At 34.5% G+C, this 15,953-nt stretch overlaps 1 protein-coding gene across 2 annotated transcripts in view; it reads left to right on the top strand.

Annotated features, from left to right (window-relative positions):
• METTL15 (methyltransferase like 15) overlaps positions 1–9,616 on the top strand; it is a 228,061-nt gene extending 218,445 nt beyond the window's left edge. For both annotated transcript variants that reach the window (XM_018059300.1, XM_005690029.3), the window contains exon 7: positions 5,643–9,616. In XM_018059300.1, coding sequence (XP_017914789.1) covers positions 5,643–6,088 — 446 coding nt within the window. In that variant the 3' untranslated portion in view covers positions 6,089–9,616. The remainder of the gene's footprint in view (positions 1–5,642) is intronic.

Here is a 15,953-nt window from a genome sequence, read left to right as displayed (position 1 = left end):
GGTTGAACATCTGGAACTTGGTATTAAATGTATATTAGCTTTTAATTTCTTTTTGTAGTCTGTTTTATTGACATAATTTTGCTATTTTAAAGTATTAGGAGGAAAACATTTCTCCTCTTTTGAAAAATTAAGAAAACTTGTCGTTTAGGATTTCAGAAATGTTAAGTGACTTAAAGTTAACTTAAAATCTCAATAATATTTATACATTAATTTTGGGGGGAAATCTTGAACTTAAACTATTGGAGTGTTAAATGAAAATTTTTAAGTAAATTTGCAAATCTTACCAAGATATTCTCATGTCTTATATTAATCTGTAAAAGAAAATATGCAAAAATAAAGTTCACTCTGCACAGTTGCTCATTTCAGATAATAAAGGTCTTTCTGTTTGCAGGGCCTCAGTTTCAGATTATTTGCAAGTGATCCCCTGCATGTGCAAACAATGTTAAGGACATTCCCAGTCTGTATCAGATATCATTAAATACATGCATGCAGTTGTATTCAGACAATGAAATTTTTAGCAAATTTAAGAGTTCAGTTGTTCCATTAAAATCATAATTTAGTACCCACAATCACATTTGGCCAAAAAGTGGGTTATAGAATGGAATTTGTTTCATGACATCGTTAAAATTCTATTCATAATGTTTTCTCTAGGAATATTATGTTCTTTATTTAGTCACTTATTGATGTGACTGAATGTTATACTCTTTGTTTATTCATCCAGTGATGTGAATAAAACTGTTTGTAGTTATGGTCCTAGATTTTTATTCATTTGCCCATATTTTTTATTCATTATCTATTCATTATCTTTTTAACAAACATTTACCGAGTGTTTACTACAGTAGTTTTTAATCTTGGCTGCAAATCAAAATCCTCTTTGAAGCTTTTTTAAAGTACTGATTCCTATGTAATAAACCCCTAAAACTGATTCAATAGGTGTGGACTTCAGCCAGGCATCTTTATTTTTTCAAAAGCTCCACAGGTGACTCTGATGTACAGTCAGGATTAGCAATCATAAGTGTCTCTATTAAGCAGGAGGAATATAAGAGTTAACATGAAATAATTCCTGTTCAGAAGGAGACTGGAGTCGAGTGAGACAGACAGGTAAACTAGTAATTACAGTAGTGTGATAAGTGTTCCACGAAGGGTAAGCACACCTCTTCCAGTTTAGAACTAACATACATTGGCTTTGTGTTAAGTGAATCCATTGATGGACCATAAAATAGAAAAGGGAGATTTTCTCTCAGTACCAATCCAAATGACCCAGATTGTGCTTGAGTCCATATTTTCTGTGTTACCTGCTCTATGCCTTAATCAAATGAATTAGCCATACAAGACTCTGTGATTAAACTCAGGAAATGGAAAAACAGAGAGACCAGTTTCTATTTCTGATAACAGGATATGGGAGATGAGAAAGCAGTGAAGAAAGATTGCAAAACAGCCAGCTCCTCAGAGTTAGAGAGCAGGTATCACTAATATTTTTCTTCCTATGGTCTGAATTAGTCCAGCTCATAGGTAGACCTTGGTTCTAATATGGCTTTTGAATCTTTTTTCCTGATTATTTGTAGTCAACTGTTCCTACCTAGTCTATGCATACTTAAGAGGACTCTGTAGCAGAGTTACTGTCTGACTAATGACTCTCACAGGGAAATCATTTTTGCTACCTCAGACATTTACTGATTGTCCTTTAACTTTCCAATTCAGACAGAGAACCTTGTTTAATTCTTGATAGTAGGATTGTCTTTTCTTATGTTTTGTCTGTTGGTAACATTAACAGTTGATGTTTTGTTTTTACTGTTTTAATTTCCATTACCATATTGTATTTTATACACTTTCGTTTCTTTTTTAGTTCATTTTACACAGTCTGCATCGTCAGCCTCTCCTCCCATAATTACAGACACAAAAGTGCCAGTATGAAGGAAGAGAGGATATAGTGTCTTTGGATCCCCAGAGCAGCACTAAAAAGCTCCACAAAACCACACATCGGCCATTGCAGTCCCTTGTCATCTCCCTAAAAATGCACCTTGGGGAGGCTGACAGGACCACTCCTAGGAATCCTACTCAGGAAACCCAGTGGACATAGTCCAGGTTAGAATTCCCTATGCAGAAGTAAACACCAGAAGGAAAGCTTCATGAAATCTAGTTATCCTGTTATCTTCAGGATCATCCATTCCTAAACATAAATGAAAGCTCTTATTTTCTTTCTCCATGATCTGATAGTGACAAGCCTAATTAGACCTTATAAAGACAAGCTTATCTGGTTACATTGGTGTTAATTTGTGAGCTCCATATTCATATGTAGGGTGAATGAACTTAATGTGAACATGGATTATATAAACTTGAGGTTGTATAATTTATTAATAAAGTTACTTTATCTGAATATTTTGAAATAAAAACAGATTTCTTCAATTAAAATAATTAGTCAGGAATCTCATAGTTCTATATCTAGCTGGCTACATGAATTGTAAACTATAATTATGATACAGGAAGGTGCCATTTTAGCTGGTAAACAAAAATGCCTGCCATATTTTTTCATATCAAATGAACCAATGCTGGAACCCACTCCAGTTTTCCTGGGCTTCCCTTGTGGCTCAGCTGGTAAAGAATCCTCCTGAAATACAGGAGACCTGGGTTTGATCTCTGGGTTGGGAATATCCCCTGGAGAAGGGAACCACTACCCATCCCAATATTCTGGCCTGGAGAATTCAAAGAGTTGGATACGACCAAGCAACTTTCACTTTCATGGAGATTTCAGACTTACTTCATTATTTTAGCATTTCCTATTTTTATTAGCTTTCAAAAATATATCTAATGATAATATCAACAAAGTATTAATTAAGCTTTCTCCTTTCTATCATTTCCTCTATTTAGTTAACACATATCTAGGCATGGTTAATTCAGTGGGCTATGTTAGAAAACCACATCCTCAAATATTTATCTTTAAAATGTGATAAAATACAAGGAAAGCTAAGCAGTTACCATGTTGAGCCATAGTTTAATTTCTACAAAATATTAGAGATGCTAAGAAAAAAAAAAAAAACTTAAGCCTTGAAGCAGAAATATCCTACAGTATTTCTTTATCCATGTGTTCCATGAATGTTTGCCTCCTACTTTACATTAAAATCCATGTATATTAAAACATATTTTATATTACATTTCCCCTTTGAAAAAATTAGTGTTGAATTCGGCAAGGTTTGAATCACTTAAGGTCTTCAGGAATGCAGCCTTCCTGAAGCATACTCTAAGTTCAAGTTCTAAGTCATGCATGTTTGTTGAGATCCTTAGAATGTTTTGAAACACATTGCCCAGTGACTAAAACTCTTGCCCTGGAAAATGGAGAAATTGAATATCAAAGGGAAAGAAGCTGAACTCCCTCCTCAACTTTGACTTTTGTTTTTGAGAGACTTGGTTGTTGGAAGATAAATTCCCTAGTATCTAATGTTTTCCAGCCTTTCAATGAAGTAGATTTTGTGGAGGGAAAAGTGAACACATAACACTGATTCGGTTAATGTCAGATGGCCAGGTTCTCAGCTCTGAGATACATATAAAATATTATTTGTCCCCTCTCTAATCCAGTTTCCTAAAATGATTAATCAGATGTGTTTTAATGTACTTTATTAGCAGAGTTACAGATTACTGAAATATGTACTATTATTAAGTTGTTAGATTCCCTTATATGTGAATAAGAGAGTTTTGTCAGATGTATATTTTATGGTTTTAGTATTTGCTCTTAGGTTCATGATCCATTTTGAATTAAGTTTTGTGTATGGTGAGGTGTATGGGTTGAAGTTCATTTTATTTTGTACATATAATCACTTTTGTTGAAAATCTGTGCTTTCTGCATTGAATTAACGACATTTGGTCAAAATGCAATTGCATATATAAATGTGGGTCATTTTTCTTAGAGGTGTAAAATTTTGGAGCTATGTTATTTGGTGCATATGCTTTTATAATTGTATCTTACTGCTATTTTGATTATTTTCTCCATAGGAAATGTTTATTTTGGGGTCTAGCAATTCTCCCTGGTGGCTTAGATGGTAAAGAATCTGCCTGCAATGTGGAGACTTGGGTTTGATCCCTGGATTGGGAATATCCCCTGGAAGAGGGCATGGCAACCCACTCCAGTATTCTTGCCTGGAGAATCCTCATAGACAGAGGAACCTGGTGGGCTACAGTTCATGGGGTCACAAAGAGTCAGACTAGTGACACAGTCTGTTGGACTTCATGCCCAGACACAACTGGGCACCTAAGCACAGCACAGCACAGCACAGCACAGCAATTCTCCATTTTAGAAGTTTATTTGTCTGATGGTAATATAGTCTCTCAGGCTATTTTATGCTTACTCTCTACATGATATACTTTTTCACAGTTATTTGCTTATTTTTATTTGTATTTTTAAATTTAATATACATTTCTATAATGTATAATTATATAATTAATTAGGTATAATGTATAATTAGGTCTTGACAATGACAGTGTATAATTAGGTCTTGCTAGTTTTCAGTCATACAGTCTCTACATTTTTATTCATGTTTAGTACATTTATATTTAATGTGATCATTTTTATATTTGGATATATTGTCTTCCATTTTTCGTATTTGTTTTCTCTTTGCCTCATTTTTATTTTCCTGTTTTTCTCCCTTCTTTTATGTTAAAATATGTTGTGGATTATTTTTATTCTCTATTAATTTATTGGCTTTATTTCTTTGCATTATTTTTATTGAGTGTTTTAGAGACCACAATCTGCAACTTTAAATTCCCGTAAAATACAAGACCCTTGTGATAGTGTAGTTTCACTTATGTACTCTGTGCATCCTTTGTGCTACTGCTGTCATATACAATATATTTATATCTATATTATAAACCCTAGAATATTGTTATAATTTTACTTAGATTCCTGAGTTTTAATGAAATTAAGAATGACAGAAAGATAGTCCTGTCTTTTAAGAAATTAAACATATTTCTTATCTTCATATATCATTCATATTTTCATTATCTTCTCTCTCAGTCTTCACCTGATGTTATTTCAGACTGAAGTATTGGCTTTTGCATTTCTTGAATTTAAAGCTATTAGCAATGAACTCTCTCATTTTTAAAATTCATTTGGAATGTCTTTGAACCTTAGCTTTTGAAGAATGGCTTTAAAATAATTTTCTTGGAAGACAGCTTTTTTTTCCCCTCAACAATTTGAGTTTTGTTCTAGTATATTTTTTCTTTGTTGTGTTCAAAGTTTTTCTTACTATCGTCAGCTTGTAGTAGTTTAATTATGATGTGTCTAGGTGCAGTTTTCTGTGTTTATTCTATTTGAGATCATTGAACTTTTTTAGCTGAGTTAACATTTTTCATCAAAGTTAATAAGTTTTTCATTATTATTTCTTCAAATATTTGTTCAGCCTTTTGTCTTTCTCTGTTCTTGTTTGACTACAGTTAGCCTTAAGAGTTCTGAAAGATGTTACTGACACAATAGTTTTAAACTTTGATGGAATGCTTGGAAATAAAATGGAGAAATATGGATGAAATGACACAATTTTCTAAGGAAACAATTCCTTAAATATATAAAAAACACAACCTGGTAAATTTACAGTTGAAAATATTATTGTGACCCATTTGTCCTCTCTTCTTGTTTTAACAAAATCTGTCTGTAGGTGCATTTCCTCCCTCTGCTCTTTATGCACGAAAAGATGTGCTACAGCGATCCACCCATATAGCTACAAAGACTTTTCAAGCTTTTCGCATATTTGTGAACAATGAGCTCAATGAACTTTACACGGGACTGAAGACAGCTCAGAAGTTTCTGAGACCTGGTGGTCACCTCGTTGCCCTCTCCTTCCATTCACTGGAGGATCGCATCATCAAACGATTCCTGCTTGGGATAAGCATGACAGAAAGGTTTAACCTAAGTGCTAGACAGAAGGTGATACAAAAATCCCAGTTGGATTCATATCAGGAAAACAAGGAAGGCGTCTCTACACGAAAGGCCCCTTTAATGTGGAAATTGATGCACAAGAAGGTACTTACTCCAGAAGATCAAGATGTACAGGATAACCCCAGAGGACGCTCTGCCAAGCTTAGAGCAGCTATCAAATTATGAGAAAGTTTTCATCATCTAATCCTTCAAGATTTTCCCCACAGTTTCTCATGTGATATTCCTGGACAACCTAATGTAAGAAAGTGTGGGGTTTATGAAGTTTTATATATATATATATATGTGTGTGTGTGTGTGTATGTGTGTGTGTGTGTGTGTGTGTGTGTGTGTATGTGGATCTAGCGGGTATTTAGCTCTTTTTTTCCCTCAAAAAGAAAATGTACAAATATTAACATGACTTAGAAAGCTCAATTCAAGGAGCAGCAGTACCTCAAAACTGGAACAGTATGTTTATCTTAGCAATATATTTGACTTTTGAAATGATTAAATTCTGGTTAAATCCTTTCTTTAACCAGGAAATTTTTTAAAAGAAGAGGAGAATATGTGTATGTAAAATCAAGTTGTGAAAAGAGAGATTATAATTATATCTGCATGCCCAAATTTCTGAATTTAGATATTCAGATTTGCAATAGACTGTCTATGATTCAAATAGTTAATAATGATCATGGAATTTATTTTAATTTTTCTTCTTGGGAATAGCTTTCTCAAATACAGGTATTACTATTTTAAAAATGTGTTACACTGATAAATTTAAATACTGAATTATAGTGTCATTGTTTTAAAGAGATTTTTCAGTATGATATGTGCCATGTTTTCATATATTACAAACTAAAAATGTAGAATTGCTCTAATAGCCTTCACAGAGGATGTTTCATAAAACTTATATTTGAATTCAATTGTGTTTATTATAGTATTAGCCCAGAATGCTTTTGATAAATAGTAAAATCTCTTATCATTTGAATCCTGCATTTTTAAACTGAGCTATTCAAAATAGTCAAAGTCTATTGAAATGGAAAAGTTTATCATCTATTCCAGATACTAAAATCAATGTGCTCTTAATGTTCTTATTTACAGAGTTCCCATGGTAAAGGATTCTTTAACAAATTGTTGAAATTAATTCATAATTCACATTACTTTTTATACATAAGTATGCATTTCTGATTTATTCAGTTATGATGCAAGTACTGAAATAGGCAAAGAAACAAAAGTGTAAAATATACTCACAGTCTAGCAAAGAAGAACGATGGTAGTTAACTAATCACAACAATTAATATAAAATCGTCAAAGTGGTAAGGGCTGTATAGATGTAGTATGCTGTGCTGTGCTGTGCTGTGTTTAGTCACTCGGTCATGTCCAACTCTTTGCAACCCCATGGACTGTAGCATACCAGGCTCCATAAAATACCATAAATACATCCAATAGCGATGAAATCCCATCACTGACGACATGGTACTTGATATATGACTCAAAGAATGAATAAGAGATAATTAGTCATAGGATACATGGGCATGTTGATTAAAGGGACATGTCAATGATTGTTTTCTTAAGTAGTTCCCCTTGAAGTCATATTTATACTGTTAATTTGCTCAGTAAACTATTTATTCAAATACAGGGAAAATTCATTTTATCAATTATGATTACAGAGCTTAAGTTGGCGAATCCAGTGAATAAAATATCAGCATAATTAGATGGACAAAAGATAAGAATTAAAAACTTACATGTATCTCAGACTTGCTTTATCTACCTCTGTAATAGTTAACTTTAGTTTCCAAGTTTGTTTACCGCTTTTAATTTACAGACTGCTCAAACCTGAGGATGTCCCAGGTGGCGCAGTGGTAAAGAATCACCTGCCAACACAGGAGACACAAGAGACATGGGTTTGATCCCTGGGGTCAGGAAGATTCCCCTGTAGTAGGAAATGGCAACTCACTCCAGTGTTCTTTCCTGGAAAATTCCATGGGCAGAGGACCCTGGCGGGCTACAGTCCAGGAGATTGCAAAGAGTTGGACATGACTAAGAGACTGAATACACATGCACATTAAAATCTGAAGAATTCAGCAGTGAAATCAGAATAAGAAAATATTCTAGGGAGCGATGTGCTCATATTAGAAATGAATGTACCTAGCTTAATCCTCTGAATCCTTCCTAAAGAATTTTGTAAGTTCCTCTTTGTATGTAAGTCATATTTGTGAATGAGAATGATTCCCAAAGGTAGTTACCCATCTGAGTATGTGATTAGAATACAAAAGATTACATGTAATACTCAAGAATGATTCACCTATGTCATCAATCATGTTTGAATGTTATATAACGTGGAAATTTTTTCATTAACGTTAACTGGAAACTGCCTGCACTGACTGGGTTAGATGACATCCTTCCAAAATTCACGTCCTTTCCGAAACCTCATAAGGTGACCTTATTTGGAAATTCGGCTATTACAAATGTTAACAGTTAAGATATAATACTGGAGCAGAGAAGGCCCTTAACGCCATATATCTGTGTCCTTGAAAGAAAAGAAGAAAGACAGAAACACAGGGGAGAATGCCACACGAAGACAAGGGCAGAGACTGAAGTGATATGTCTACAAGCTAGGGGACACCAAGAGTTGCTGGCAACCATAAGAAGCTGAGGGAGACGCATGGAGTAGCTTCTCCCTCAGGGACTTTAGTAGGTATTAATAACTGCTGAAGCCTTGGTTTCAGACTTCCAATCTCCAGAACAGTTAGAGAATAAATTTCTGCTATCTTCTGCTAGCCAATCTGTGGTGGTCTATTATGGCAGCCTTTAAGAAACTGGTCCTCTGACCAAAAAAAAAAAAAAAAAATCTTGAATAATATGCATGAAAAAAATCCTGCATCAAAAAACACAAAATCGGCTTTAAAATATTATAGTATAAAAACACGTTATCTATTTTTTATAATTAGGCATTTGCATCAATCGTTCTTACCTTCCTCTTAGTTTGTAGGATGAATAATCAAATACCTGAATGAGTTTCAAATGATTAACAATGGACAGTGACTTTGGGGAATTTAAACAGTACATATAGAAAATAAAAACAGTTTATTAAAATGAATGTACATTGCTTTTCCAATAAAATATAAATTATATAAAACAAGCAGTTGTTTTGCATTTCTGAATCTTTCTATTGACTGCCTCTGCCAGTCATATTATATAACATGGATCCCATTGTGTAGGACATCAGTTCTTAACAGTTTTAATAATTGCTCATTAAGAAATGAAATTTAACAACTACATACAATTTTTAGCTGATACTCCTATTTTATATGTTCATTTTTCTTTGACAATTATATGTTGGTTATTATGTAATCTTTGAAATTTCTAGGGTAATTTCAGGGGAAGACACTAATAATATCAATTTTTTTCGATTTCATGTAATATGTGATATGTGGTTTGTGCTAAAATTCATTTATATTGAACTATTTATTATATTACAACCAATAGTTTATAAGAAAATGCAGTATGCCTCACTAGGTTTTTGAGGTTAACTAAAACCTCTTAAAATTCGCTTGTAAATATTTGAAAATCATATTTTCTTTAGTCTTTGCAGAGTGTTACATATCTTCAGAGGTTATAAAATTCTTTCTAATTTTTGTTTTTAAATAAGCAGAAATAATAATGAATTTATACTGTAAAATTTTTAATAACATCTAAACTTCATTTGAAATCTTATTCTTAATGGAAAATTCAAAAGGTACAAAAGATACAAAATTTATATCAGCACTTTCATTTGGTTATAAAAGAATGTATATATATTTATTCAATAAATATATGTTAAAGCCTGACCTTTTAGGAAGAAATCAAAAACACCTCTCTCACTTCTTTCTTTTTATACTCCTTCCCTTTCCCTTTCTCTGTTCAGATGTGAATTTCTTATGCCAGCAGCTGCTGCTGCTAAGTCACTTCAGTTGTGTCCGACTCTGTGTGATCCCATAGACGGCAGCCCACCAGGCTTCCCCGTCCCTGGGATTCTCCAGGCAAGAACACTGGAATGGGTTGCCATTTCCTTCTCCAGTGCATGAAAGTGAAAAGTGAAAGTGAAGCTGCTCAGTCGTGTCTGACTCTTCGAGACCCCCATGGACTGTAGCCTTCCAGGCTCCTCTGTCCATGGGATTCTCCAGGCAAGAGTACTGGAGTGGGTCACCAGCAGAGATGACATTAATTTATATTTCACATTTACTCTGGAAAAAGAATTATGCAATATTAGTATCTACTCTGACAAACTAAGCTCTACATGTTAGATTATTAGTAATGGGTAAGACAACTAAAAATTGCTTCTAGTTAAACTTCTCTAATTTTTATTTTAATGGACCTGTTTTTCTATTGTGTTTTTGTGATTGCTGCAGTATTCTAATAGATTTTGTGTGTGTGTTAGCAACAATCTATAATAGAAAGAGATAAGCATTAAAATGTAAAGGGAATTTTGTGAAGTGCTTGATAAATATGAATTTAATGACAAATCCTGATCAGAGATATATTTTTCTCAGAACCACAATGCCATATGTTCAATGTTGAATGAAGTATGGTTTGTAAAAATCAGCATCATATTCTAAAGAAACTAGATTGTATAACAAGCATAACTATTTTTATATTATTTTCTCAAATTTCATCTGTTTATAGCTACTATTCCCAACTAATGTTTGGTAACACACAGCATGATCTACAGGAATACTAAGAGATAGTATAAATATGAATTTTTTAAAGTCTTGTTACAGCCTAAATTTTCAGAAACATTAAATGTTCAATAGAACTAGTTAATACAAGAGGCAGTGGTGATAGTTCATTATACTATCATTTAGATGGGCCTTAAAATTCTTCACAAAGATTTTGACCACTTTACTCTCTTTCTCAGAAATTTACAAAGTAAAGAAAAAAAATGTAACTCTGATGTGCAGACCATAAGTTTGCCTTTTTGATAATGTCACAACTCCTTAGGCAATTCTTTACCTTAAACACAAGGCATTTAAGTACAAATTTTCTACCATTAGCATATGCCCTATTAAATATATCACTGCCCAGATGCTAGAATAGAAAGCGGAAATCAAACAAGAGGACATGCTCCATTTCTGATTCTTGAGTAATAAGTTCTGTTCATTAAGCTCCACCTTTATGCCTGGCCAGTAATACTTGTCTGCCTTACACAAGGTAAGGATTTGTATTGTTAAACAGTCAAATGGTATGGTTCTTCATTCTTTCACAAGGGAAAGCATTATCATCCAGCTCTTAGAAATGCTAAATTGAGGAGAAGTCTGTATAGCCTTGTAAATAAAACCATTGGCTTTGGAGTCAGAAAAATATGAGTTTAAATTCCAGGTCTGCATATATTAGCTGGATATGCAAGCTGGGCACGCTCTTAAATATCCTGAATCCTCATTTAGTTCAATTTAAAGAGAGGACGGTATTGGTACTTTCTCATCAGGTTGCTATGAAAAAAATAGAAAATAATAGATAGTTATGCATTAAAAGTCATAATTGCCAAAATATAACACATTTCTGGCCACCATGGCTAAGGAAATATATACTGTATTCCTAGTGGTTTTAAGTGAAGCCTCTGCGTCACAAGCAGCAGTTGATTGGGTTTATAGTCAGTTTTATTTTGGGGGAATTTTATTCCTATTTATTATTTATTTAACACCCCCAGTATTTGCTATAGTTTGACAAGGCATAGTAAAACACACAGTCTTTGCCCTTGTGGAGTTTCCATTTGTAAAAAAACAAACTAGGAAGAAAAGAACCAGTTATTTGACATTCATTTAGGTTGGAAAATGTTATTTGTCCTCCTACACTTCCATATCAGTAAGTGCCTGAAACTAAGTGGTCCTTGTAGTAAGATTCTCCGAAATACATTTTGAGGGGGAAAAGGAAATGAGTATTTTACGAGATAAGAGATGGAAGATTTCTACAGGAGTGTTTTAAAAGTTTCCTATTTCTGCACTCTAAAGTCAATGCAGAGAAACTACAGGACCAAAAAAGTGTGTAAATTGCAGGTTTTAAAAGGGAAAATAGCATGATAGGTAAATGGAGAGTTCACACTTAGAATGAGCTGACGATCTCGTTTACAGAGCCACAGAAATGTATGTTACTAAAACAAGATCCATATAATTCCCACATCCTTACCTTCATTTCAGAGTTTATAATTTTCTCCCTTTATCTCCATTTTGTACTCCTATATCTCAATACAAAGCTTATCTTTGCTCCTTTTCTGTCTTCTCTAGGACTTATTTCAGTCAATTTTGCTTTCCCTCATCAGTCTTCAATCCATTCTACACTAGTATCTTTTTCTTCAGTCTACAAAAGTGTTCAAAAGTGAACCATGCTGAAAGCAAATCATAATGACTAAAATCTCCCCTTAACTACTTTCTTTACGCAAATACCACCATCATTCTGTTTTCTTTCATATCTTGACCTCTTATTTGTAAATATTTATTTATCTGGCTATGCCAGGTACTAGTTGTGATGTGCAGGGATCTTTAGCTGTGGCATGCAAGGTCTTAGTCGCAGCATGTAGGATCCAGTTCCCTGACCAGGAATCCAGCCTGGGCCACCTGCCTGGGAAGCAGGAGTCCTAGCCACTAGACCACCAAGGAAGTCCTGATATCATGACTTCTTAAAGTCTCCACTGCATCTAACTTTTCATCTGTATTTCATTTATCCAATTCTGGTATACTTTCTGTAGGAACTATTTTCTTAAAAATTAATGGTGACCTCTTAATTACCAGACCCAATATCCTAACTGTCCTCTTCACGTACTTAACCTCTTCAGCATTTGATACTGTTAATCCATCCTTCCATAAAAATCAGTGCTCCATTGCAGTCTCCAGACACTCCTGTAGCTTTGTCTCTCTAACTGATTTTTTCACAAAATCCTCTTTCTGTGTTCCATGAGTCAGACCGTGTCTTCTGTGAGTTGTTCACAAGGTATAGGTAGTCCTCGAGATGTGCATTTAGTGAAGGCAGTACGGTGAGATTCCTCCATGATCATCCATGGAGTAAATGAGAGATGAGTAACTTGCCAGGATAACAGATAATGGAAAGAAGAGAGATAAGGGTCTCCCTGGTTGTTAAAATTGACATCAAATTAAGTAAGGTATGTACTAATAACCAGGACTTCAGCTTTGGTAATGGCAGACAATAATTTGGAGCAACCATCCCACTCAGAACAACTACAAAAAATCTAAAAAAGATTTTTTTTAAATCAGTAACTTTGAAAGCACCAGAGACTTAATACTGCAGTGAAAAATATCCAGAAGAAGCAAACGCAAGTGGTTAGCCCAGCATTTGTAGCTGCCACTTGCCAGTTCCACAAGTGGCAGCTGAGAAGCTAAATATTCAGTACAAAAATACTGAATCACTGTGTTGTACACATGAAACTAATAATTTTGTAAATCAACTATACTTCAAATAAAAATGACAGAAAATACAACTGAAAGACTATGCAACTCATGAAACTCAAATGATAGGAAACATCTTACATTTCTGCACGGCGTTTTTATGGTAAGAAAAAAATATGTCCTCTTCCTAGATTTATATTGTTTATGATTTTGCTTTTCTCTTTTTAATGGCACCATACCTACTTCTGAATCTATAAATTACAGTTTTCACACAGAAACCTCTTTGATGATGAAAAAAACCATGTTTAAAACCCAGCCAGATGGTTCTCCCATTTCCTATTATGTACATTTGTGATATTCATGGGGTAGGGAGGGGTTAGGGTGAAGGGGAAAAAACAACTATCATGAGTGTTGAACCTATCTAGTTATTCTAGAATCTATCATTGTTCCTTTGAAGAAATTCAACATTTGTCTTACAACCAGAGAATAAACATCAGCTGCTAGAGAAAGCTATTGAATTTCAAAATCCCTTTGAAATGTCACGTTAACCTGTTTAACTTTCAGTCAGTTCTTTAAAGCACCAAACATTTCCTGATGACTCCCAGATCTAAGACTGCTTATATTTCTCTAACTTAAAAGTTTGTTTCCTTCACTTGCAAACGAACTGTGGTGAATGAATCAGCATGTTTCGGCCTGGGAGAAGTGTATCACAGCTGCAATCCGTGTGTAGTTGTTCACAGGTTAGTTCAATTTGTGAACAGGGTCAAATGGAAAATCTGATTGACTAAAACCACAAAGCTCTAGCCTTCTTTATTTTTTAATAGCTGTCCATTAAATTTTAATCTTTTAAGTTGTATTTGTTTCACTGATTATCTTTTATTCTGAGATGTGTAGAAATCAGACAACCATTAATTTAATATTTGACTCAACAATATCTGCGTAGTCAGTCATGTCTGACTTTGCAACACCATGGACTGTGGCCCATCAGGCTCCTCTGTCCATGGGATTTTCCAGGGAGGAATACTGAAGAAACATCTCAACTGAAGCCACATTTCCCAAATCTGACCCTGTGTTAGTTAAAGGATGCGTTGACAATTTCTACCTGTTAAACTCATCTGGCTCCTTTGTTCCTGATGCTCCCTACTTTGTTTTAGAAGATCCCAATCTTGCCATCCAGAGAAGGCAATGGCACCCCACTCCAGTACTCTTGCCTGGAAAATCCCATGGACGGAGGAGCCTGGTAGGCTCCTCCATGGGGTCACTAAGAGTTGGACACAACTGAGTGACTTCACTTTCACTTTTCACTTGCATACATTGGAGAAAGAAATGGCAACCCACTCCAGTGTTCTTGCCTGGAGAATCCCAGGGACGGTGGAGCCTGATGGGCTGCCTTCCATTGAGTCGCACAGAGTCGGACACCACTGAAGCGACTTAGCAGCAGCAGCAGCAGCAATCTTGCCATCAACCAACCAACCCAGGCAGTGTACCAGCAAAGCTAATCTGAGTAGGAGTTTTGTGCTAGACACAAAGAATAGAAGGGATGGAATGATTTCTCATGGTCTGCATAGATCAAATATTCCAGACTAGTGCTATCCAATAGAAATATAATACAAGTCACCAATTTGAGCCACATTATAATTTTAAATTTAGAGAAGTCACATTCAGAAAAGTATAAGGAAATCAATGAAATTAGTAATATAATCTAGTTTAATATATCCAATATACTTTTAACATGTAAACAATATAAAAATGAGATAGTTTACATTCCTCTTTTTTTGTATTAAGTCCTTGAAATCTGGTATATGTTTTATACTTAAAGCACATCTCAACCTGCATTTCGAGAATTATAGGTTCTTGAAAGCTGTAAATGTGTAGTGGTTACCAGATTGGACAGCATAGTTTTAAACTCAGAATAAATGCCAGATTTTTCTGTATATCTGGCTTTGTCATAGAGGTGACCAGCTTTTCACCTTTTAAAAAACCTTCTCTTCCATAATAACTGTCTGGTAATAAATGAATAAACAGTTTCTTCTGTTGTACTGCGTCATACATGGAGGAGGATATAAGCCATATCCCCTGAAGTCATGCAGTGCACTGACCCTGACCATGAAGAAGCTACATCATTTCATTCTTCTCTAAAGGGCTAGTGGATTTGATACAGTTACAAAACAGCCTTAAAGGTAAAGTAAATAAAACAGATCTTTGTACCAACATCCAAAATCAAACAAAATGATTCTAACATCCTCTCTAAAAAATTGCTTCAGCATAACTATACCAGGGTTGCCATTCAGATCAACATTAAAAGTTGAGTGTAAATTCTGAGTAAATTGGGCATTCCTGACAAGAAACAAATAACTACAGCATATATGCAGCCAGGAATGGTGCTTCCAATGAGAGATATTTAAAGTTAATGGTTACTCTTTTAAAGGAAAGTGGGGCTTTGTCCCTCCCCATACCCTTCACCACACACAAAAAAGCATATTGCTATCTTACTCAAGTGTTATAGAGTATTGACCTGAATAGTCTTGAAGACTAAATGCCAAGAAAAAGAAATGCAAAAAGGCAAAAGGATTGTCTGAGAAGGCCTTATAAATAGTAGAGAAAAGAAGAGAAGCTAAAGGCAAAGGAGAAAAGGAAAGATATACCCAGTTGAATGCACAGTTCCAAAAAAATAGCAAGGA

This window comes from Capra hircus, chromosome 15 (genome assembly GCF_001704415.2).
Source record: "Capra hircus breed San Clemente chromosome 15, ASM170441v1, whole genome shotgun sequence".
NCBI lineage: Eukaryota > Metazoa > Chordata > Mammalia > Artiodactyla > Bovidae > Capra > Capra hircus.
The sequence above is the reverse complement of the archived record's forward strand: the minus strand, read 5'-3'. Positions and strand labels throughout refer to the sequence as shown.